Source organism: Penicillium griseofulvum (assembly GCF_001561935.1).
Source record: "Penicillium griseofulvum strain PG3 chromosome Unknown contig_80, whole genome shotgun sequence".
NCBI classification, from domain to species: domain Eukaryota; kingdom Fungi; phylum Ascomycota; class Eurotiomycetes; order Eurotiales; family Aspergillaceae; genus Penicillium; species Penicillium griseofulvum.
In genome coordinates, this window is record NW_024467471.1 from 1,872,730 (window position 1) to 1,894,989 (window position 22,260).

General features: G+C 48.6%; 6 protein-coding genes across 6 annotated transcripts; 4 read left to right on the plus strand and 2 right to left on the minus strand.

Moving 5' to 3' along the window:
• Positions 1-2,530: 2,530 nt before the first annotated feature.
• Positions 2,531-2,842, plus strand: PGRI_017130 (uncharacterized protein; the record flags this gene model as incomplete). The annotated part of the gene is made up of 1 exon (XM_040789426.1): positions 2,531-2,842. One exon carries the CDS (start codon positions 2,531-2,533, stop codon positions 2,840-2,842), a length of 312 nt encoding a protein of 103 aa, XP_040646379.1.
• Positions 2,843-3,661: 819 nt separating this feature from the next.
• PGRI_017140 (uncharacterized protein) lies at positions 3,662-4,420 on the plus strand (the record flags this gene model as incomplete). Its single annotated transcript, XM_040789427.1, has 2 exons — positions 3,662-3,785; positions 3,942-4,420. The coding sequence occupies 2 exons, from the start codon at positions 3,662-3,664 to the stop codon at positions 4,418-4,420; spliced, it is 603 nt and encodes a 200-aa protein (XP_040646380.1).
• Positions 4,421-4,563: 143 nt separating this feature from the next.
• On the minus strand, positions 4,564-5,805 carry PGRI_017150 (FluC/FEX family fluoride channel; the record flags this gene model as incomplete). Its single annotated transcript, XM_040789428.1, has 1 exon — positions 4,564-5,805. One exon carries the CDS (start codon positions 5,803-5,805, stop codon positions 4,564-4,566), a length of 1,242 nt encoding a protein of 413 aa, XP_040646381.1.
• A 217-nt stretch (positions 5,806-6,022) lies between these two features.
• Positions 6,023-7,056, plus strand: PGRI_017160 (uracil phosphoribosyltransferase; the record flags this gene model as incomplete). The annotated part of the gene is made up of 3 exons (XM_040789429.1): positions 6,023-6,196; positions 6,265-6,364; positions 6,581-7,056. 3 exons carry the CDS (start codon positions 6,023-6,025, stop codon positions 7,054-7,056), a joined length of 750 nt encoding a protein of 249 aa, XP_040646382.1.
• Positions 7,057-7,836: 780 nt separating this feature from the next.
• PGRI_017170 (C2H2-type zinc finger protein) lies at positions 7,837-10,283 on the minus strand (the record flags this gene model as incomplete). Its single annotated transcript, XM_040789430.1, has 3 exons — positions 7,837-7,978; positions 8,034-10,089; positions 10,151-10,283. 3 exons carry the CDS (start codon positions 10,281-10,283, stop codon positions 7,837-7,839), a joined length of 2,331 nt encoding a protein of 776 aa, XP_040646383.1.
• Positions 10,284-17,515: 7,232 nt separating this feature from the next.
• On the plus strand, positions 17,516-21,350 carry PGRI_017180 (putative cell division control protein Cdc25; the record flags this gene model as incomplete). Its single annotated transcript, XM_040789431.1, has 3 exons — positions 17,516-20,668; positions 20,725-20,941; positions 21,013-21,350. The coding sequence occupies 3 exons, from the start codon at positions 17,516-17,518 to the stop codon at positions 21,348-21,350; spliced, it is 3,708 nt and encodes a 1,235-aa protein (XP_040646384.1).
• Between the last annotated feature and the right edge of the window lie 910 nt (positions 21,351-22,260).

A 22,260-nucleotide genomic window follows, 5' to 3' on the forward strand; every position in this document is an offset into this window, starting at 1 on the left:
CCAATTCAACTGCACGCCTTGCCTCTACAATGCCTGCTTAGACCAAATCAAGGGTCTCTGGTGCTGCACGAACCTTCGCCATGTCGTTGCGCCCTCTCGGATATCAATGCAACCTATCCTACGCGAATTTCTTCCGCAATGAAGCGCGAACAAGATACACTATAACACAACACCTAAGATCCTTTTCCCGGTTACGCGACACCCATTGCACACATCACTGGTCTGTGACAAGTCCACACCATGCCAACAAACCTTCCTTTTCTTTACGGAGCTTTCTCAGCGATCTCTTGAGGCCTGCACACAACCTTCGGGGCCATGGCAAATGGCCATTGACTCAACAATGTCGCCATCAGACGACTTCTGCGGCGAAAGGCCCAGAGCTCTGCGTGCACTGCGGTGCAAAAACTATTCCCAAGGCTAGAAGACACGTTGAAGCTGGCAATCTTTCTAGCGGCTGGCACTGCAAAGCGTGTGTTCGGAACATCCGTGCCCATGGCCATCTACCAAATGAGGAGCAGCTTGAAGCCATCTCTCGGCGAAGACTAATCAGGGCGAGTGGAGAGGCAAGCAAAATAAGCCCGTGCAGGCACTGCGGCACGATGACTGCTCCCAGAAGTAGCCGTAAATTCATTGATACGAGTAACCCTTCTGCTGGGTTTCACTGCCGGACATGCGTTCGGCATTTCAATCATCACGGTAGCCTCCCAACCGAGACAGATCTTGCAGCGTTCGAGTACCGCAAACAGATGCGGAGTAGGCGTCCTACTGTTGCCTCAAAAAATAATACACAAGACACTACGATGAAAGATCCCACGACGCACAGCCATTCCAAGTCCGGCGATTCGAAGTCCCCCAAACAGATGAAACAGAGTCGCGGCGAATACCCCTGCATGCACTGCGGTGACAAAACCATCTCCAGCAGTAAGCGCAGGCTCGTTGAGCCCCAGAATCCGGCGGCAGGATACTACTGTCAGCCATGCACGCGGTCCCTACTTGAAACAGACGCCTTGCCAAGCTCTGTCAAGATTGCAGCGCTCAGAAAGCTCAGAGAGACCCGTTCGCAAAGCAATCCCCGAGTCTTGAAAAGCCCTTGTCTCCACTGCGGTGAGATCACCGCCCCCAGCAGCAAGCGCCGACTCGTTGAGTCGAAGAACCCGCATTCGGGGTATTACTGTCGCGCCTGTGCGGACTGTTTAATCGAAACCAATTCCTTGCCCAGCGATATACGCCTCGCAGTTCGCAGAGCGCGAGAGCAGGTTAGGTTAAAGAACTTACAGGCCAGTCAATCCAAAGAGTCGCAATCCCCGGTTTCTGAGGGAGAAGTTACACCAAATGCGCCCACGGACAAGACCGCAAAGGCTTGTGCGCACTGTAAGACCGAGGAAACCACGTCGGGCCCCTGAACCTGGACATGTGTTCTTTGTGCGTTGGGTATTTTGATATCAACGGCTCATTTTTGAGGCTGGGGGGTACCTTTGCGCAGGTACGACAACAAAACCTGTGCGCATTAGAGCGGATATCAACGCTCGACGGATTACCAGTGCAAGGCACGGCGTCCTCGGAGCCCCAGTATTAGAAAATCAATGATTCACCCTGGTGCCAAGTGCAAGGGCTCTCTGTAAATGGACTTTGGTCCCAATATATGCGCGTCGTCATCCTCCCTGCGGGGAGTGGTCTTATTCGCTCGAATTTGGGTTCTGCATTGACGATCATTTTGTGGCGTTATCCGTTAAGCCTCGGGATGTCTTGGAACTATAATTAGAAATGGAATTGTATTGTATTTAGAGTATAGAGTATGAAGTATGGAGTAGTAGATAGTACAATATTCAATTATTGGGGATTACCCTAACATCAAACCCGTTTTAAAGAAATTAAAGAATTAAATAAACATGGAATATTAAGTACTGGAGCCTCAGACACGGGAATCTCAACCAATCAAAATCCAGCAAATTCAGGGAAACAACTCCACTTGGACGGCTCAGGGACCTCCAGAGCCAAAGAGAGCCAAAAAGCGGCTCGGCCAATCAATCCCTCGCCCTGACTGGCTTCATCTTGATTTTCCCTTAATTTCCTTTCCCCCCCCCCCCCTGCTGTTTCTTTTTTTTTTTTTTTTCGGATTTCTTCTTCTTCTTCGTTTTCTCTATCCTCCTCTACGGCTAAGAGTGAGTTGGATTCGACAATCTTGAGAGAAAAAAAAAAGGCGAATCTCCCCGGAACACTACCATCTCCCGTGTTTGGCCCCTATTCCCCCGATTGCCTGACTATAATCCAACCCACTCGAGCTAAAGTGGCATGCTCTGAGACCCTCACAACTCATATATTCGTGAACCGAGAGACTTGTCCGAATAACAACATCACTTCCAAACTCCCCACGTCTGATCTACAGCACCTGTTGCCTTGCCAACTCCAGACCCCCCGTCATCTACGACCCGCACCATCAAGCTTGGCGTTGCTTGTTCCTCGTAGGCAACAACGCAAAGCATTTGCGCGCCAGTCTATTGCAATAATATACGCCTATAATATTCTCACAATGAAGCCATCTACCTTCCTGGCTTTTCTCGCCCCAGCTACCGTCCTCGCCGACTCACAGCAACCCGCCCCAGGCGCCAGCCTCTCCTCTGAATTCGCGCACAACTCGCCCGCCGTCTCATTACCAGAACTTCCTCCGCGGGAACAATTCGCTCCATTTGCAGACCGCGATCTACCGTCTGATGAGATGCGCTTGCTCGCTGCTCGCTATGTTCTCCAGGCGCGCAGTGAGGGTTCCCTCGGCCAGACCCCATGGATTGGCATGGCTATCGGATTAACCTTTACTGCTTTGGCGGCTGTAATGCTCGGGTAATGGCTATGGATGGCTTTGAAACGAACCCGCCTGAGACATTTCGACTTTCGATACACACCTTTTTCCGCCTCGACCTTCTTCTCTTTTGATACGACACGTGAAACGCCGGGCACTGCTCGAACTTTGTTTATTTTTCCGCTCAACATACTTCAACCTTTCATCTTCAGCTTCAGCTTTTTGCAGCGGATTTTTACCATTTTGTCTTTTTTTTTTTGCATCCATGGCCTTGTGTTCTGGTGTGGGATTGGATCTTTGAGCTCCTTTTTTTCCTATTGCATTTCCCGACTGCCAAGTACTATGTGTACTTGGTGTCGGGAGTATAGAGTTGCATGTTATACGCATGTTGTACATGATACCTTTTTGTTTCTGATGCCCCTGTGTGTACATGGGATTTACCTAATTAGTGTATATAGATATGTCGAATATGAACTAACTATACATATTTGCTTTTCTTTTGTTTCATTTTTTGTTCGTTAGTCGACGCCTCTTTGCACTCGGACTTGGTTTTCTTTGTTACTCGAAATTCAAAGTTTCAACTCAAAGAACGTTATGATCGCCTTCATTCTCGCTGCGTCTATTGGTTCAACATCTGAAAGAACCCCCTTCTTCTTTCCGTTTTGACTGTAGGCAAACAACCCATTACCAGGACAAACGCAAAAACCTCAGGACCTGTCAGATTCCTGTGCTGGACTCCACATTGACATTCGAGTGTTTCCATTAATTCCCATCAGTCTCCGTCTTTGAAACACTATCAGAAAGAGTGATCTTTCATTTGTATGGGATATACCCCTGAGTCAGACGATACTACACACCCTCGCCATGGCTATAGACGAATACCCACTCTACACACCGATGCCCTCGCTCGGCCACGAGCTAGGACTAATGTTCGGCTTCCTCTCTCTCTGTATAGTGGCTATGGTTGCATATATTGCTCTCTGGCGTGGTGAGTTATCCTTCCACTCACTCCCCTTTCCATATATCTCAATATCAAAGCAAAGATCTACAAATCTATCAATGGGCTATTCATATCAAACCATACACACACTTCAATCTACATCAGTTTAATCCCGATTATCATTTTATCCCTAACAACCCCCAGTATCCCAAACCCGCATACACGCCCAAGACGTCGCCCGTCGCAAAGCATACCGCGACAAGAACCCAACCCAGACACCCCTAGGAACAACAACTTCCGTAACAGCAGGTCCACTCCCAAGTCTCAGCAAAGCGATAAAACCCAACACAGCCGTGCAGGAGAAAATGCTCGACCGTATCGGTATGCCTGTGGACCGTGCCGAGCTTCCTGTCCACGGGATGGAGACGTACGCGGCTGGGAAGTGGAATTCGAAAACCCACATCAAGTGTCCGTTTAGTCGGACTATGCCGCTTAGTCCTGCTAGTCCTGCTAGTCCGGAGGGGATCACGCTAGAGTCTATTGTTGGGGTGGTATTGGAGGAGAGAAGTTCGAGTCGGAGTCGTTTACATGTTGATGAGTTTCGGTCGGCGAGTCCGGCGAGGAGGTTTGGGAGTGGGATTGGTCCTGCTGTTGAGATTGGGCCTGCGCCTAGTCGGGAGTAGGGGAGGTTTGTGATGCTATGTTATGTTATATGAAGGCTAGGAAGGGAGTTATGGGGTAATGTTGTCTGTAAGGATTGTCTATGTCAATTCGATTATTATTATGGAGCCTTTTGTCTATACTTTACATTATACCATACAGCGATCTATCCACACACAGCCTCGTCAAATCCACGCGTCCACAACAATGAGCCCATGATAATAACCAAAAACCCAAGCGCGACAAGCACACTCGCACTTCCGTATATATACGCATAGCGCCGATGAGACAGTCCTTTCAACTCAGCAACCCAAGTACTGATAGTAGTCGTGCTCCCGCAGAATCCATCCATAACACCCTGCAGCACCTGGCAACCCGTCAGAGCAGCAGGAACTACAGCTCCAAGACCACTAACATGCTGCAAGTCATAGCAAAGACCCTCAATGATAGTGCCAAATATATTAACCACGAATGTGCCGAGCGGGAAAGTCGGAATCCTACTATTCAGATGCAGCGAGACATAGAACCGAAGAAGACAGCCAAGCGGTGCAAAGACAAGAGCAAACACCGCCCGACCGCGCCACACATCCGGGCCATTATGTCGGTCTGGTGGCCAGATAGCCAAGAACACGGCTCCGAGCCAGCATCCGCACGCAAGCACAACGACAACACGGTCAAGAAACCGTCGCGTGAACGTGGAGGGCACGGTGGGTGTTACGCGTGTTAGAGCGAGGGCAAGATGCGCGCCGACGATGAGCGCCGACAGGCTCAGCGACACGTTGAGTAGAATCACAGCGACCAGGGCCATGAAACTATACCCGCCATTACGAGATGCGATGTGTGATCCGGTAGACAGCGACGGATCTGGAAGTGCATTTGCAAGGGCGAGAAAGACATCAAGGATAAATGTTGAGAATGAGGTGAAACAACCGCAGAACCCAGTCGTTAGACCAATATATAGAGGGATGGTCTTCTTCACGGCCTTGTGTTTCTCTTTCCTAATCTTGGCCTCATTCTCGACTGGGTCTGAAGCTGGTTCCTTGGCTGCTGTTTTGCCCCACTCTTCGCGGAATAAATTCTGGTCTTCACTTAGGAATCCCATTACCAGGCTTCCGCCGACATTCGCCCATAGTACCCCTGTCACGACAGGGGCGCCTGTGTAGAATGTCAGGGCTTGTAGGCCTAGGCGGGCTAGTGTGCCCAGAAATGAGAAGAAGATTAAATAGGAGACGGTGTAGATGTGGGTTGCCTGCTTGGAGAGGGGTTGCGCAGCAGATGCGGGTGGTGCAGGTGCTGCGGGCGCGTGGTCACCCGAATTTGGACATAATTCATTTGGACTGCCCCTCGCTGTCTCTGTTAAGGAGTAATTGTTGTAGGCATTGCCATTGCCCTCTTCGGTGGTTGACATTCCTAAAGTTGAGAGGTAGGAAGAGTAAAAAAAGGATGCCAAGAACCCGGAGACCGGAGATCAGGTGGAGTCCGATAAGATCGGTCGTTTTTGTATACAAAAGGGAGAGGGGAAGATAACAATTACTTCTTCCTCTTTCTCTTCTTCTTCTTCTCTTTCTCTTTCTCTTCTCTCGTTTCCTCTCCTTTTCACTTCACATCCTCATCTACACTTCACCATGTCTCTCCCATCAAATGTCCACGTCTCCGCCCACCCTTGTCTCCAAGCCAAGCTCTCCTTAATCCGCTCATCTTCCACCACCCCGCGTGAGACAAGAGGCTTAGTCCATGACATTGCCAATATCCTAGGCGTGGAAGCCTTCTCAGGACTGAAGCTAGTCAAAACAGGAACGGTAAATAGATTCCCAAGACAGAAATCCATCACTTAGCATTACAGATTACATCTAACACTCATTCCCAGGACACCACCCCTCTTGGAATCGAGTATGAAACCCAGGGAATTGACCCAGAAGACCTGGCTCTAGTGCCAATCCTCCGATCCGGCCTAGGAATGGTTGATGGTGAGTGATTCACTTCCGCATAACCCCCGTCAAGCCAGCACTGCAACTGTAACCCTTGTTATTCCTGCAATGCTACCTTATTACCTTGTTACTCTATTCCCAATTCCCAGTCCCTTGACATTCCCATTATTATTATCATATTCAACCCCTATCCCAATCGCAAATTCATTTACACAGCTTATCTCCCCTGACATTTCCCCTATCATCCCCACTTAGCCTTATCCCCCACTCCAAACACCCCCGCTTACGCCCCCACAGCCCTAAACGACCTCCTCCCAACTCCAGTCCCAGTTTACCACCTGGGTCTATTCCGAGAAAAGGTCTCCCTCCAACCCGTAGAATACTACAACAACCTCCCATTCCACCGGTCGGAGTTATCACCGGCCTCTCCAGCCTCTTTGAACCCAACCACCAACACCGCAGCTGCAAGTCTGGCTGTACTGCTGGACCCGGTTATCGCTACTGGAGCGACGGCTGAGGCGGCGATTCAATTGCTGCGTGACTGGGGTGTGAAGAAGGTTATTATGATTAGCTTGCTTGCCTCGGAAGCGGGAGTTAAGCGTGCTGCGGGGACTTGGGGTAATGTTGAGGTTTGGGTTGGTGCTATTGATAAGGGCGTTGATGAGAAGGGAATGATTGTGCCTGGTATTGGAGATATCGGTGATCGGTTGTTTGTTGCTGTTGGAAAGTAGCTTGGCATTATCAGCATTGACATTAGCATAACACATGGCTGTTTCGAGTTCAGATACTAGAGATAGTTATGTACATATCACTACTACAAATTGGTCAACCTTGGAAATGATCAAGGCTACAATAATTCGACTCTACAATCTAGTATCTACTTGTAGGAAAAATGTAGTCCCCGCCATATAATTCATCGATAACGTATAGTACATAGAAATGGCATAAAAGCATGTGCAGGTGAAACAAATGCGAAAATCTTCAAAAAGCGATGCTGAGCGTAAAAAGCATAAAAAGCAAGAGACGGGGTTTATAAGGCGCGCGGGCAATTAACATCAAATACAGTGGCTGGAAACCAACCAAAGAAAGGCAGATGGCAAGAAATGAAAAAAAGAGCAACGCGAAAATGTCAAAAGGTATCGAGAGCACAAAAAAGCAGATGGACGAAGGGGCACGATTAGGGGTTAATGTGAACCATAAAGTCAAACTCCACGGAGTGCGAAAGTACACACAGGACCAGCCAGGTGTCGAAGACGGAAAGCAGAAACACCACACTGGACTCCCTGGTGTAAGTAAAATCAGGGGAAATGCAAATAAATCAAAAAAGCAAACGACTAGGAACCACCGAGAGGGATATCAAAAGGGCGAAGTATTCCAGAAAAGCCCAACACCCCACTGGCATGTCCCTAATACCTGTCCCAATGAAAGCGTCCAACAAATGAGAGTAAGAAATTCAAAACGGAAATTGCAAAATATAGCCAAAGATCAAATCGACGAGATTGGTCAAAAATCTAGTACGCAGTGCCGACGCTAGCAAGCGACTTGGTTGGCACTGCGTGGATCGGCTGATCCTTGCCAACACGGAGAGAATCTTCGTAGCCGACAAGAGCCTGGGAGTGGAGCTTGAAAGATTCGCCCATCAACTTGGTGATTCTATAAAGCAATTAGTTATTTTGGTCATCAAAAACAAGTAGAGAAAAGAACATACCCCCAGACAACCACGCCGTCTAGGATGTTACCCCATACACGGGCGACTGTGGAGCTGAGTTTCCCAAACGCGTCGATGGCATCGTCATCAAACAGATTGCGGACCTTGTTGTAGAGGGCCATTTCAGCCTCAGTTGCCGGCTCATCGTCATGTTCCAGGCGGTAGAGCCAGAGGCTCAGAATGACCATCAGATCCAGGCCGCAGAGAGGGTGCTCAACACTCCAGTTAGTCGCGGAGGTCTTCGCAACCCAATTAATGCCCTGAATAGCGGCAATTTCAATGCATTCGAAACATTGTTGGATGACCTTGTTCATCTCCTGCGAGCGCTTAACCTTCTCACGAGCAACGGTCATGGCAGCCGCCACCTCGTAAGAGGAGTGGTACCGCATCGCCTCCTGGATGGACTTAAGGTCAACTGCCAGGCGAGCGCGGGTGTTGCGGTAGACCGCCATCGAGTTGAAGATCAAGGGGTGACCCTTCTGAGGAGTGCTAAGCGGGACCACGATTGTTTCCGGTTCGCAAACCTCGAGGGAGCTCTCCCAGGTTTCGAGGGCTAGGCGCAGCTTGTATTCGGTAACCACATCTTGAAGCGCCTCAAAGCTGCGCTTGTGGCTCCACACCTGCAGGAACAGGGCGTTGATGAGAACACGAGTGGCGAAAGCACTGTAGCGGGTTTGCTCGCCTTGGAAAAGGAAGTCGTGGGCCTCGCGTACAGTCAAGGCGCTCGAGACAGTGCCACGGCGCCAACTCTCATCATCGGAGGCGTCCAAGTTCCAGAGTGACTCTGAGGACGGGAGCTCCAAGTCGTCAAACTCATCGAAGCTCATGGCGGGAGTATGGTTGAATGTGAGCGTCAACATGCCGAAGAAGATGTACACGGCGAAATATGTACGACGGCAGGATTCGTCCTCAATCCATTCCTCACGCGTTGGCTGAACATTGTCACGAGCCTGGGTCCGCAACTTGAGCTGGTACCGGTTGCCGGCGACCATGTTGGCGAGGAGACTCTTGATCGAGCAAGTCCATTCAAGGCCCTTCGGGTCACCGCTCCAGCTCTCAAATACCATGTTCAACAAAGTAGCTTGCATCAATGACAAGGGGCACTTGCGGGAATCGAAGTTGTCCTTGTGTTGCAGGAATTGGTTGACCAGGACCTTGGAGCCGACATGGAGCATGAAGGCGTGCTCGCGCTCGAAAGTGTAAAGAGCACCAATCGACAAAACTGCAAGCAACAGTGGTGCCGGGACTTGCGAAGGCTTAAATGATTCCTGGTGAAGGAATGGCAAGTGAGGATGGTACAGATTGAAGTAGGTGGACAAATACCGGTTCAGCGCAACCGTGGAAGGAAGCTGGAAAGTGTCGGGAAGGGCACCAAGGGTATCTGATGCCTGGATACGGTCAACAACATAGTTGCGTTCCATATCATTAGCGAGTTGGGGAGCCTTGGGAAGGGTCAGCGCTTGACTGGGGCCGGGTGAGCGACGGTAGTTAACCGGGCTAACGGGGCCAGTCATCGAAGGATAGGGGGACAGCGCGTTCGGGGTAGAGTGCCCAGACATAGGCAGCGAGTTGGACATGAGAACGTCCCCGAGGGGGCCATGTCGATCGACGAGGGTGGGCATCGATCCCGGTTCCGCGGGAGAAATAAGCGTATCCCAAGGCATCTGAGGCAGTGTGGCGTTGCCTGAGAGATAGGGCTCGAAGGAAGCGCGTCCTGGCGAAAGCGAGTCGGAACGCTCGGAGGCCTGGCCAGTCGCCGCTGCTGCAGCCTTATGTTGGAAATCTGTCATCAACATGGCTGCAGTTTCAAGGTCGACCATACCATCGCTACTTGTGCTTGCCTCGGTCTGCTCCAGGGTCGTCGGGTCAACAGTGGCCGACGACCTAGCTGGGGCAGACGAGTTTTTCTGAACCCCTCCACCACGTCTACGCCCCTCTGCGACCAGGGGGATTCCGCCGTCCTTGGCGTGAACAGTTCGGTCATGTCGCAGAAGAAGATCGCGACGAACAAAGGTACTGCGACATTTTAAGCACTTGAAGGGTCTCTCTTTTGTGTCTGTATTTTCGAGTCTGTTAGATTGGAGGGGGAAAGACGCGATCTAGGAGTTTTATCTTACGTGAGCGCTCATGGCGACTGCGATGTTCACTTCTGCTGAACGCGCGATTGCAAAATTGACATTTGTATTTCTTCTCTGGGGCCGATGTTTTCTTGGCCGGTGAGTTGGCCGTCCCAGGTGCGGAAGGAGCCATATGTGCGTGTGTCTCTTAAAGAAAGAGCGAAATTGACGGTGGTATTGTCCCCTGGGTAAGCTCGCACCGGTTCTGTAGGCGTGTCGACGACAGGAGTTCGTTGGGATGTCTGATCATTCCTTGAGTGGGGGGGAAATGGAAGTAAAGAGTATTGAGAAAGTGGTGTCCAGCCACAAGAGAAATATTAAAGAAGCAAACGCTGTTAAAAAAAAAGAAGGGCGGGATGATCAACCGCGATTAGATGAGGGAAGCGGAGGGGAAGAAGAGAGGGGAAGGAGGATGAGAATAAGAAGGAATTTGGGATTTCGGGTTTTTGGTTTTTTGGGGGGGGTGGAGGGGGGAGGGGACTGAGGGAAGGGAGGGGAGAAGGACGTGGCCCTAAGCTGATTTACTTTACGCGATGAAGCAAAGACCAACAGAGGGGCGAAAGCGGGACCGATCACAACTAAAAAGACAATTTAAGAGGGGAACTAACAAGGAACTGGTACCCAGCCCCCTTTCCGGCCACGCACTTTTTCTTCCTTCAACCACTCACTTTCTCTATCTAATGTGCCCCCCCCCCCTTTCTCTTTTTCTTTACGATGTACACGGGTACTTTACCATACAGAATCGACACGTAATTATTCAAAAAACAAAAAAAAGCCCTATATGCACATTAGATTTGTCCCGATCGCAAGCCCACATGGCTCAATTACCCTTGGATCTTTATTAAAGAGATAATTAAACACTACATGGTCGATCATTTTATTTACATATAGTAAACTTCTGCGAGGGTTACAATGTATTTTGGGCTATTTTATTGCCCCTCGCTCAAAAGTCCTTTGTTTATTTAGATTATGTGGCATGTGAGGCGGTGATTCCGATCGCACACTTTTTCGAGAGGCTTAGCCCCTTATTCTCTAATTTCAAGATTAACTCTCCCTACAGGGGAATTATATTCAAGTTCGGTGACTTTTTGATAAAGTCGTTGATAGATCTCAACCATGGTTCATATCCGTTACCCCTCAACCCCTCCTCCCCCAAGATCTACAAGACATTTTCTATACTTCTTCTCTTATACATGTAGTTGTCACACAACTCCGAATCCATGGATGCTTTTGAGAATGAGACAGGGATTGGATTTCCCTGAATGTGAAATATATTGAGAATGGGGACTTTGCTACTCCGTACCCTTCACAGAATACCTCTATATCCCTATAATGAAATAGTTGCATCAATGTGGGAGATCTAGCATCGAAATCAAGAATTATGTATGCTTGGGTGCCCATCCGCCCCGTCTCCTGACAGATCATCCTACGGTACTTTTGCCGCCTCACAAATTGACTGGTCCAGATTTAGTCTTACCTTTGGCCCCTCTCAGCCTATGATAGCTATCCCCCGCCTTGTGGCTGTTCATCTGCTTGACTGTGCCACGCTCGAGATTATGTGTTCCATCATGCCATGAACATATATGTACGCATTATGCATATCGATGTACCTTCCCTGTATTGTCCTCGAAGCATCACCTGCCGGACTGCATGGAGGAAAGATCTGCAGAGTAGAATGCAAATTGGAGATTTGGATGGCATCTTCTCCGTAATCCACTCCCTTTTAGTTTATGCATTGCCAACGCCGAAAAAAAAAAGCCACGGCTACCTGCGCTACAAATACTATAGTAGGACCTAATGCCCATGAAGTTAGTTTTTACCCCGATCTTTCCTCTAAAGCTCCACACAGTGAAGTTGCAGTTTTATACACCGCAAAAGCTATCAGCAATACAAAGTACGAAGTACTCACCGTTACCTATCACTGCGGAGCTCTACATTGAGTATCGCGAGTTCCCGGGTCCTATCAGTGGGGCGAATCCAACACTTACATCATCTGAGTCCGAAGATCCCGGACGCGGAGCGCCGAGGCGGTTACTTAGGAAACGCGCTTCGCGTGGAACACGGCACAAGATCACCTTTTCGTGTTGGCACAAACCAAATGGCATCAGAATTAGCAACAGAAATCTCACTTCCATATAGATCTATCCTCCGTGTTCCTGATCAACACATTGATTCGCGGAAGTCAAATCACTAAATACTGTCCCGGAGTTCCGGTTGATCATCGAAGCCTAGGCGAAACTTCATCTGATCTGGTGGATCTAGACTATCAACTAGCTTCAAGCTCCAGCGGTGAGACCGGGTGGCTGACACTTTTCAGAAAGGGATGTCGAGAGACCATGATTCTTGATGCAAACCCAACCAGTCGAATCTTTTGAGCTTTTCTTCGGTCCACTTCCCGATGCAGCGGACCGACCCTGCTTAACGTTCTCGACCCAAGAACGAAAAAGAATAAACAAGCAAGCCCATGACGATGATATCGCATGAAGCGGTGACTTGATGTAAACATCCTTATTGATTCCTTGCCTCGAAAAGTAATACACTAGACGATCCACCATTCCCAATCCCTTGGGCCGCAAATCCGGGATATGTCTTTCATTCCACACTCCTCTGAGTGGTCAAAAGCACGCTGAACAAAAGAACCACATCCATCAAAAACCCGCCCAATTATGGATCTACACTGAGGATCCAATCGGACCAGTTACGAATCAGACTTCTTCGACCATTTTCCCTTCGAGCTCTGCTCCACATAAGCAAACCCACTACCGTTACAAGAAATTCAGGAACCTCTTCCCCGGCGCCCCTGAGCTAGTAGTGGACACCGACAGACGGGCTTGGCTGGAGCCCATCGTCCCGACAACTCCATAGCCAAGGTTCGGTGTCTCCGCCATGGACGCCAGGACGGTCTGGAATCTCCCAACTTGGTCCTATTCTGGAAGTGAGCCTAAGCCAGCCGTCTCAAAGCCAAAGATGTCGGTGAAGCCTGTTTTCGTGTCAATATATTTGATCTTCACCGCTTCTGCACGCATAGAAGGAATCTACTAAATAAGCGTGCCCCCACTGGTCTCGACTTTCAAACGACTTGACGGTGTGAGCATCCTTGATCGCGTAAATCGAATTTGAATTTCAGCTTAAAACTGAGGCCCCCATTGTGCGCGCTATCACCGATATACTTTCGCTAAATAATGGGTCTTAAGGACCCCCAACGTCACAGTGTCAGCAAACCAAGACAAGGACCATTCGAGATGGAGTCGAGTTGTCCCTCCCCACCTAACGCGTGCTCTGTATCCCGTAAAGCTCCTTACCAGACTGCGGGCCATCAGTGGGTTTCAGTATTACACAATAGTAAATGCGCCTGCCTACTTGGTCCTGGAAGCCCATTTCCGAATTCTGCGTTCGCACCGGCCGTCCCGAGAAATACGAGTCTGGACTCGGGCGCCCGCCTCATGTTACCATATCCAGAGACACGGGTAAACTGAAGCTTTTCGTGTAGCTTGTAGCATGTGGATATTGAATGAAACTTGGAAATATGGAGTTCGGAGTCCTTATCTGGATACTCCGTACTGTACATTGTATGCTCCAAGTGACAATTTTACGATGTGCATAGACATTATTGTACATGTCGATAATCCACGGCTGCATGACAGACCTGTTCATCCAGGACCTTGTTTCGAACCGCGGAAACATGATCAATCGCAGATGCGATCAGCCAACCCCTGGATCGTGACGGAAAGGGACGTCCGGGGAAGAACTTCCGGCCCATGGTTCACTCCCGTCTGGATCTCTGGTTCGCTTCACGTTCTGATATCAGACTGACGAGTCATAATTCTGCTTTCTGCACTTTGCCTGCGAGACAGATTGAACTTCAATGCTGCATGATATTTCGGTGTACATAACGTTCCGTGCATATCACGCAAGTGCCTCCCCCCTGTTGCGTTGGCGAATTGACCGCATTGATTGGTCAATGCCTCCAATGCAGGGGATACACATGCGAGCACGGATTCATCACATTGGCAAAGAAATATTCATTGTCATCTTATTGGGCTAGTAATGTTGCTGATTTCTTACTTGTCCAACGGAGATGGTCCTCTCCTCCCCCCGCGCGGAGGTGCTCCCGCGGAATTTTCTCGAAAAAGGTGGACACCAGGCTAAGGGGGGTCTTAGTGGGAAGGAGGACCCGGAAAACCTTCTTCGTTTGACTGTCGCGACTTGATTGCACGGCACTCACTAAGGTTTTAACATCCGACGCGTCCGTCGTCGAGAACAAAGGAATTTCCAACTTTGGAACGAATAGACTTCCATAGTCAAGTGGACTGGGGGGCGTTTTACTCCATACAATACAACATATAAAGTGAGGCGGGAATTGGAATTAAGTGGAGAACTGGGCCTGTCTTGAGTTGCATTGAAACTGAAGTGGAAATAAAAAAAATAAAGGAAAAGCAAAGGAAAAGGGGGAGCAAAGATCATCGGAGACCCGGCGTTCTGGGTAAACAAGGGCATGAGATCGCGTCGTTATTGGACGTGCTGCACCGAGCGGCAGGATTGGGTCTCGGTAAATAGGAATCTCTCCAGTTGGGGCGGCTTGTGACTGATGATGATGTCGTCTGCCTGGGTTCCTGCGACTCGGCGTAATATCCGGCTGCAAGGAACAAGGAACGAGGGGTATGGTGGCGATTTTTTAATTTGGTAATTTGTTTGCTAACTGGATACGCCATGTTCTGGACTTTCCAAGTCAATTAGGCCAGTCGTCTCTCCGTTTTCTATTGGATTTATTAGTCTTAGTCTCGTTTGCTCTAATTTACAATATATACTCCATCAATTGATATGTCCTCTCTTCTCCGTGGACACATCGTACTTCGAATAATGGGCTATTGGCCAGTCAGACTTCAATCTTGAGAAAGTGGCAACATTCAATTGTATACAACATACGGAGTTCTCATGTGGTCTCTTCAAATGAGGTGAACACTATCTCTCAAACGTAAAGTACGTAAAGGGGATAATAAAGTTTTTCTAGAAAAACTAGGCAACGTCTATGTGAAACTTCTTCTTGTGGGTATGACTAGTTGCTCGGAGCCTCTTGTCTGTCGAGCTGTTTGCACGTTGCTGACCTTGATCAGGCTTGAAATACTTGATGTATTATTAGCTATAAAGATATCGACATATATCTATAGACTCGAGTATGAAATACCAATTGACGCATTCTCTTGTTGCTACGTATATATATTTCTACCCATTGTCCATAGTATTCTCGAGCGCACTGTACAACATACTCTCGGTGATGAACGTGATACGGAGATTGGTTTCAAGCCAAGGTCCTGGTGCTGGCAAATTGTATAAACCTAATCGCAAATACGAACTTCGTAGGTCGATATCTCGCGAGCCCCGTTACATATACTTTTCGATATACTTTTCGCACCTTGACAGAAGTTCCAAGTTCTATGTTGTACAACACCTTGTCAAAAAGTAATATTATTGCTTAATTGTAATGCATTGACTTGCCCTTATTTTATCTGAACATGTCGGAATTAATACCGTGAACTTTCTCCGTCATTGGCGCATCGTGTATGAGCACATGCCCCTCTCGATGGTCATCTCCACGAGGAGAAACGGTCCGTTGCTAAGTGGGTAAGTTCCTAAGCCCCCGGATCCATTGCGCATGGTGCTAGGTGCTGATAACGGTCTTGCATACTCCATACAGTATAACCTACCAGGGTCGAACACTATTAAAAAACGTTCTAGATGTGCAAATCTAAAAATTGGAGATTCACAAGCTGTACTCCGTATTCAGTACCATGGTCCAAGTCGGAAGAGTGTGCGGGCCGTAGTGTAATTGGATTGGCTGTCGATTTCCAAATGGATCATGCCATGTGCCAATGCGCCCCATTTGAGGGGCTAAAGGATTCCGATTGCATTGGAATACACAGAGTATGTTGTACGGAGAACATTCAAAGTTCACTGAAGCATACAAAGTTAGATTTCTAACGTGCGTTTACCATGCACAAATAATAAGAGACTCTACAGAGTACCCACGCATTAACTCATTACGTGTACATCGTCTGTATAACATATATGTATTGTACCAGCGACGAGGGTCAGCACGATCCAACCCGAGTCTAGAAGGTGGGAACTAAAAATCCACTTTAGAGTATCTCAATATTAAATACAGTAAAAATCGCCTTCTAGAACTTTTTTTCTGGAGCTAATTGGTGAGAGAAACACGGAAGAGAACATCTGCTCCGATGGTTATCCGAAAGAGTTCCATGGCCTCGTAACTTGGCCTTTGTCACACTCCACCGGGGGTATCTGGCCTTGTTGGATATCGTCCGAGCACATGGATTGCCCATTCTTACTGAGACACATCCGTTGAATATCTAATAATTTGGACTGAAGTTTTAACGCCCCTTACTGGTTTTAAGCTAGGATATCCTTGGATTATTAGAGATGGAGTTGAGGTATAAATAATATGTTAGGGAAACTTACATGTTGTTCTTCACAATAGATGTCTTGCGTTAAATCAACCAATAACCATGATCGAAGATCGTATTTATGGGACAAAGACCAGTCTTCACAGAGTATATTCTGATATGTTAGACTATTCTTGAGGCTATACGTTTAAACTATATACATGTTAAGCTGTACTCCTTCTGTACATATGTAGGTCTGACCGTAAGCGTGTAAGCATGCCTACATATCATGCGCAGGTAAGCGTGGACATTTCATCACACTCCCGCAGACTCTCCAGTGGGGAACATTATGTTTAGACACGAAACCAAGTAACAATGAATGGTCTCACCTGGGACTAACACACAGCCCCCCATTATTATGGGCTTAAACTTGAACTTCCAAGGTTCTGTAAAGATCAAATGTCGAAGTTGGAATCACATAATGTCAAATGATGCCTGTAAGAGTGTGGATATCCAAGTAATATTTTAGAACATCTTCATCTCATTGGTGTTGGTGTTGGATATTGTGTGTTTATTCAAAATGGAGAGATTTCATTGGAGGTATGGTATTGTAATATTGTTGTATTTTTACTCTGGATTCCACTTAAAAAATGCCTTGGGGGGGCGTCTTGTATTAATACCGGTATTGCATGCGCCCGTCCCGCCTCCACCTGGTGCAACTCCCCCTAATTCAATCCCACATCCATTTCTCTAGGGTTTCTATTATAACTTATTGGCATAATTGGAGTGTTGGGTTCTTCTCTGACTACAGAAGGTCTTTTTTTTTTTTTTAACGGACCGGGAAAAACAGTGACTCCCTGCAAACCCCCTCAACATCGAATACAGCCATGAGCGGATATTGAGCTCAGAACCCCTCCCTCAACCCCTCCAGCAGCTTTCTGGATTGTGGCCCTGTGACCCCTCGATGTTTGAGATTCGCGCGGCAAATTTAGCCGTTGACACTACTGCGCTGGCCAAGTCCGGGTCTGTTGCGACCGCATTCGAGTACACCGACGAACAAGTGACCACGCCCACAGCCCTATCCCGCTATCGCGGTCGGGGAAATAGTGTATCACGAGATAAGTACAATCATATCAACCATTCCCCAGTTAAAATGGCCACTGGATATGCGGTCAGCAGCCCGGAGCCCCCGGCGCTCTTTGTGCGGGCCATGTACGATTATGACGCCGACGATCACACTAGCTTGAGTTTCCGCCGTGGCGATATTATCCAGGTCCTAAACCAGCTGGAAACTGGATGGTGGGATGGAGTCATCGACGATGTTCGAGGTTGGTTCCCAAGTAACTATTGTACCCCAATCACGGAAGCGGACGATGTCAGCGACCAGTTCGCACACACCCACCACGAAACCGACCTCAGCGCGGACTCCGGACTGGAAGATGAATATGGCGATGCACACGATGAAGAGGAAGTGAACACCGAGGAAAACTCTCGAGACTCGCACCAAATTCTCTCTACCGAGGGTATTCCTGCGCCCAAGGAGCAGGAAGAGGCGGCATTCTGGATCCCCCAGGCGACACCCGACGGCCGTCTGTTCTACTTCAATACTCTCACCGGATATTCCACCATGGAGCTTCCCTTCGAGAATCCGACCGCATCAACTGAACCCGGCCCGCGAGATCGAAATAACTTCTTTGTCCCCGATCAGACACGCCCACCCCCGGAGCTGATGGCGCGAGGCTTTGAGCGAGATGAAGACGAGTACGATGGGTCTGCATCGGAGGCAGAAGGAGAGTCATTGATGCTAGGCTCGCAAGGGTCGATTTCTCACCGACGCCAGTCTGTGATCGATGGAGTATCCCCTGCCACGTCCATGGACTCCTTGTATGCGCCAGGGTCCAAGGATTTCAAAACGCCGCAGCCGCCCTCCAAGAGCCCGCAAAAAGCATACAGTCTGGGCGGGAACAGTACCGCCACATCTGCGAACGAAAGCTTTTCCAGGCCTTCTATCTCCTCCAACCCTCCCCAACACTTTATTGACGATGGCTTCGCACCGCCAATAACCTGGCCTTTGCTTGTCGATAACATGCGGTACGCTGTGGAAGCTTATCGCCAGGCACTTTTCAACGGCGAACGCGCAGAGTATGTAAGAAAGGCGGAGGACATATCCGACCATCTTCGCATGCTGCTCGCTGCTGGATCTGACACGACGGATAACCACTCTGGTAACCCATCTATTATTTCCACAAACAAGGCCCTATATCCCTACTTCCGGGACATGATGTCCAAGTTCTCGAAGCTGGTTCTGTCATCACACATTGCCGCCGCTGATTGGCCTGGTGCCGATTCGGCCAATAAATGTTTGCAGGAGGCCGACGGAGTTATGCAAGGTGTGTATGGCTACGTGGATGTCGCTCAACAACAGCGCGGCGATGCGATCCATCGCGTTGTGCCTGGCTTCGTCAGCGGTAGCTCTTCGGGTGGTAGCTGGCAGAACAACGGTGTTTCTTTGAATGCTTCAGGTCCCACATCATTCCTTGTCCCCGGTGGAAGGGACTCCCGAGCAGAGCCATCGGTCACGCTGGACACTGCATTTTTGGACTCTATCGACATTCTTAGGAGATCTTTTGTTGGTAGCATTCGTCGACTAGAAGAACTGTTGGTTGTAAACCGGAACATCGTTACAGCTGAGGAACATGGAGATATTGCGGATGCAATTTCAGCTGCTGCAATTAAGGTCATCGAGCAGTTCCGCCCATGGATCTCCTCTGTCGAGTCAATGAATCTAGCTCCGTTGGGGACTAGCTTCCAGAACCCCCAGCTAGTAGATTTTAGCTTGCAAAAGCAAAGAGTCTACGATGCTATTGGAGATTTTGTTCTGAGCTGTCAAGCAGTCTCTGCACCTCTGGCTGATGAGTGGGCTGAGCTTCGCGGTAATTCACTCGACGATCGTGTGAATGCCGTGCGAGGCATCGCCCGGCAGTTGGAGAACTATGTCTCCCAGATTGGCTTCTCCCTGTCGCTACTCCTCGAGCAAATCCCCACCGAACAATCTTCTCTACGACGCGACAGCCGCCAAGAAATCGAAGATGATTCGTTCAAGAGCATGCATAACCGAGCCGATTCTAAGGCCACGATTGCTACAGAGTCAATCGGGATTCCCTCTTCCTACGCCCCTGAAAAGGAAGGTACCAATAAAGTACGAAGAAATATGGATAAGGCCCAACGATTCTTTGGCCAGGCACCCCCGACAGCTATCACCCGAGAGCCAATCCGGGAGCCAGTCCGTGAACCCGAAGAAACACCCTGGTTCTTGAAAATGGCCCATGAAGGCGAAGTGTTCTACGATAACAAGGGAGACTTGCCAATCCTCAAATGTGGAACACTTGCGGGATTGGTTGAACACCTCACCCGCCACGATAAGCTAGATGCATCCTTCAACAACACCTTCCTCCTCACCTATCGCTCTTTCACTACCGCTACCGAACTATTTGAAATGCTTGTCCAGCGGTTTAACATTCAGCCTCCATTTGGCCTGAATCAGGATGAACTGCAAATGTGGATCGATCGGAAACAGAAGCCGATTAGATTCCGTGTCGTGAACATTCTTAAGAGTTGGTTCGATCACTTCTGGATGGAGCCCAACGATGAACTGCACATGGATCTTCTACGACGTGTCCATAACTTTACCAATGACTCAATCGCTACCACGAAAACCCCAGGAACCCCTACATTATTGGCTGTGATCGAACAACGACTTCGAGGACAAGACACAACTGTCAAGCGCCTTGTTCCAACTCAGAGCACTGCTGCACCAACCCCAATCATCCCTAAGAACATGAAGAAGCTGAAGTTCCTCGACATTGATCCAACGGAGTTTGCTCGGCAGCTGACCATCATTGAGTCACGCCTGTACTCCAAAATTCGACCCACTGAGTGTTTGAACAAGACATGGCAGAAGAAGGTTGGCCCTGATGAGCCAGAACCATCTCCTCATGTCAAGGCCTTGATTCTTCACTCGAACCAACTTACCAACTGGGTCGCCGAGATGATTCTCACTCAAGGCGATGTCAAGAAGCGTGTTGTGGTCATCAAACACTTTGTGAACGTGGCTGATGTATGTGTCTTTTCATGTTTTAACAAACTCTGGCCTTAACTAACTCAATTATACAGAAATGTCGCAACCTGAACAATTACTCTACCCTGACATCCATCATCTCGGCTCTCGGAACCGCACCCATTCATCGCCTAGGTAGGACGTGGGGCCAGGTCAGCGGACGCACGTCGGCAATTCTGGAACAAATGCGTCGACTTATGGCTAGCACAAAGAACTTTGGCGAATACCGAGAAACCCTGCATCTTGCTAACCCTCCCTGTATTCCATTTTTCGGTATGCATGACAATTTCAAGACGTTGACTTGGATTATCTTACTCTTTTGATTTATGGCTGACACATCCTAGGTGTCTACCTTACGGATTTGACCTTCATTGAAGACGGTATTCCATCTCTAACACCATCGGAATTGATCAATTTCAATAAGCGGGCCAAGACCGCAGAAGTCATTCGGGATATCCAACAATACCAGAATGTGCCGTATCTTTTGCAGCCCGTCGGTGAACTGCAAGATTACATTCTCAGTAACCTTCAGGGTGCTGGCGACGTACACGACATGTACGACCGAAGTCTGGAAATCGAGCCTAGGGAGCGCGAGGATGAAAAGATTGCAAGGTATGCTGAAGCCACAAGCAGAGACAAGGGCTCCTTGTTGTTCGCTTCCACCGTTGCTATTTTGCGATAAATGTCTTTTTTTTTTTGTTTTTTGTTTTAAGAGAAATGGCGTTTGGCGTCTCGGCGATACCCAAATTTGACCTCTTATTTTCCTGGGCCAAGAACACTTTGTTTCTTTTTTTTTGTCCTCTCTCAAAACTGTTCGGCTGTTGAGACTAACCGTTTTTGATTCTGAATCTCGTAGATTACTATCTGAGTCCGGTTTCCTGTAACCAAAATCCCTGTCAAGTTACGCCACAGAGGTTCGAGATATCTGCCATTCGTGTTCCAACGACGCCACCGACCGATACAGGCTAAATCCGCATCCTTTGAGGTATTTACGGACCTCGTGACCGTGTTGAGACTGTCTTAGTCTATACACCTTTTCACATTTTCCACCCCTCATCTCTCTGCAGATCGTTCCAACACACATTTGGTGTCGCATTTTACCGCATTGGTCGCACCGAATACGACCACGGGAGGATTCCGCACTTCTCGATATACAACTTCCCCCGACAATAGAGCATTTGGTGGGACTTTTTATCCTATTCCCCCTTTTCCCCAACTTGTCTTATCCCCCAGATGAGGTTACCTACCTATGTGACCATCTCGACCTCACCTCTTTGTACTGACTGACATATTCTGGCCATTTTCTTGGTGTACATTTTTTGGCCTTTGATTTTGCCTTTTTCTTTTTCAACATATCCCCTTGTGTTGTCGCCAGGTTGGGCGATCTGCTTTTTTTTCCTTTTCAAGCTTATGTCCTCCACGCCGTCTTCTGAATAATGATACGTCAACGACTTGAGACTTGTGTTCCTGTCTGATGGATGTTACCTGGTGGAGTTGGCTTGGTGCTTCCCACTTCATTATATACAGTGTTCCACTACTTATTCTATTCCTGGCCGGAATATTGTGAATCTCGCACAAATAGAGGTTGATTC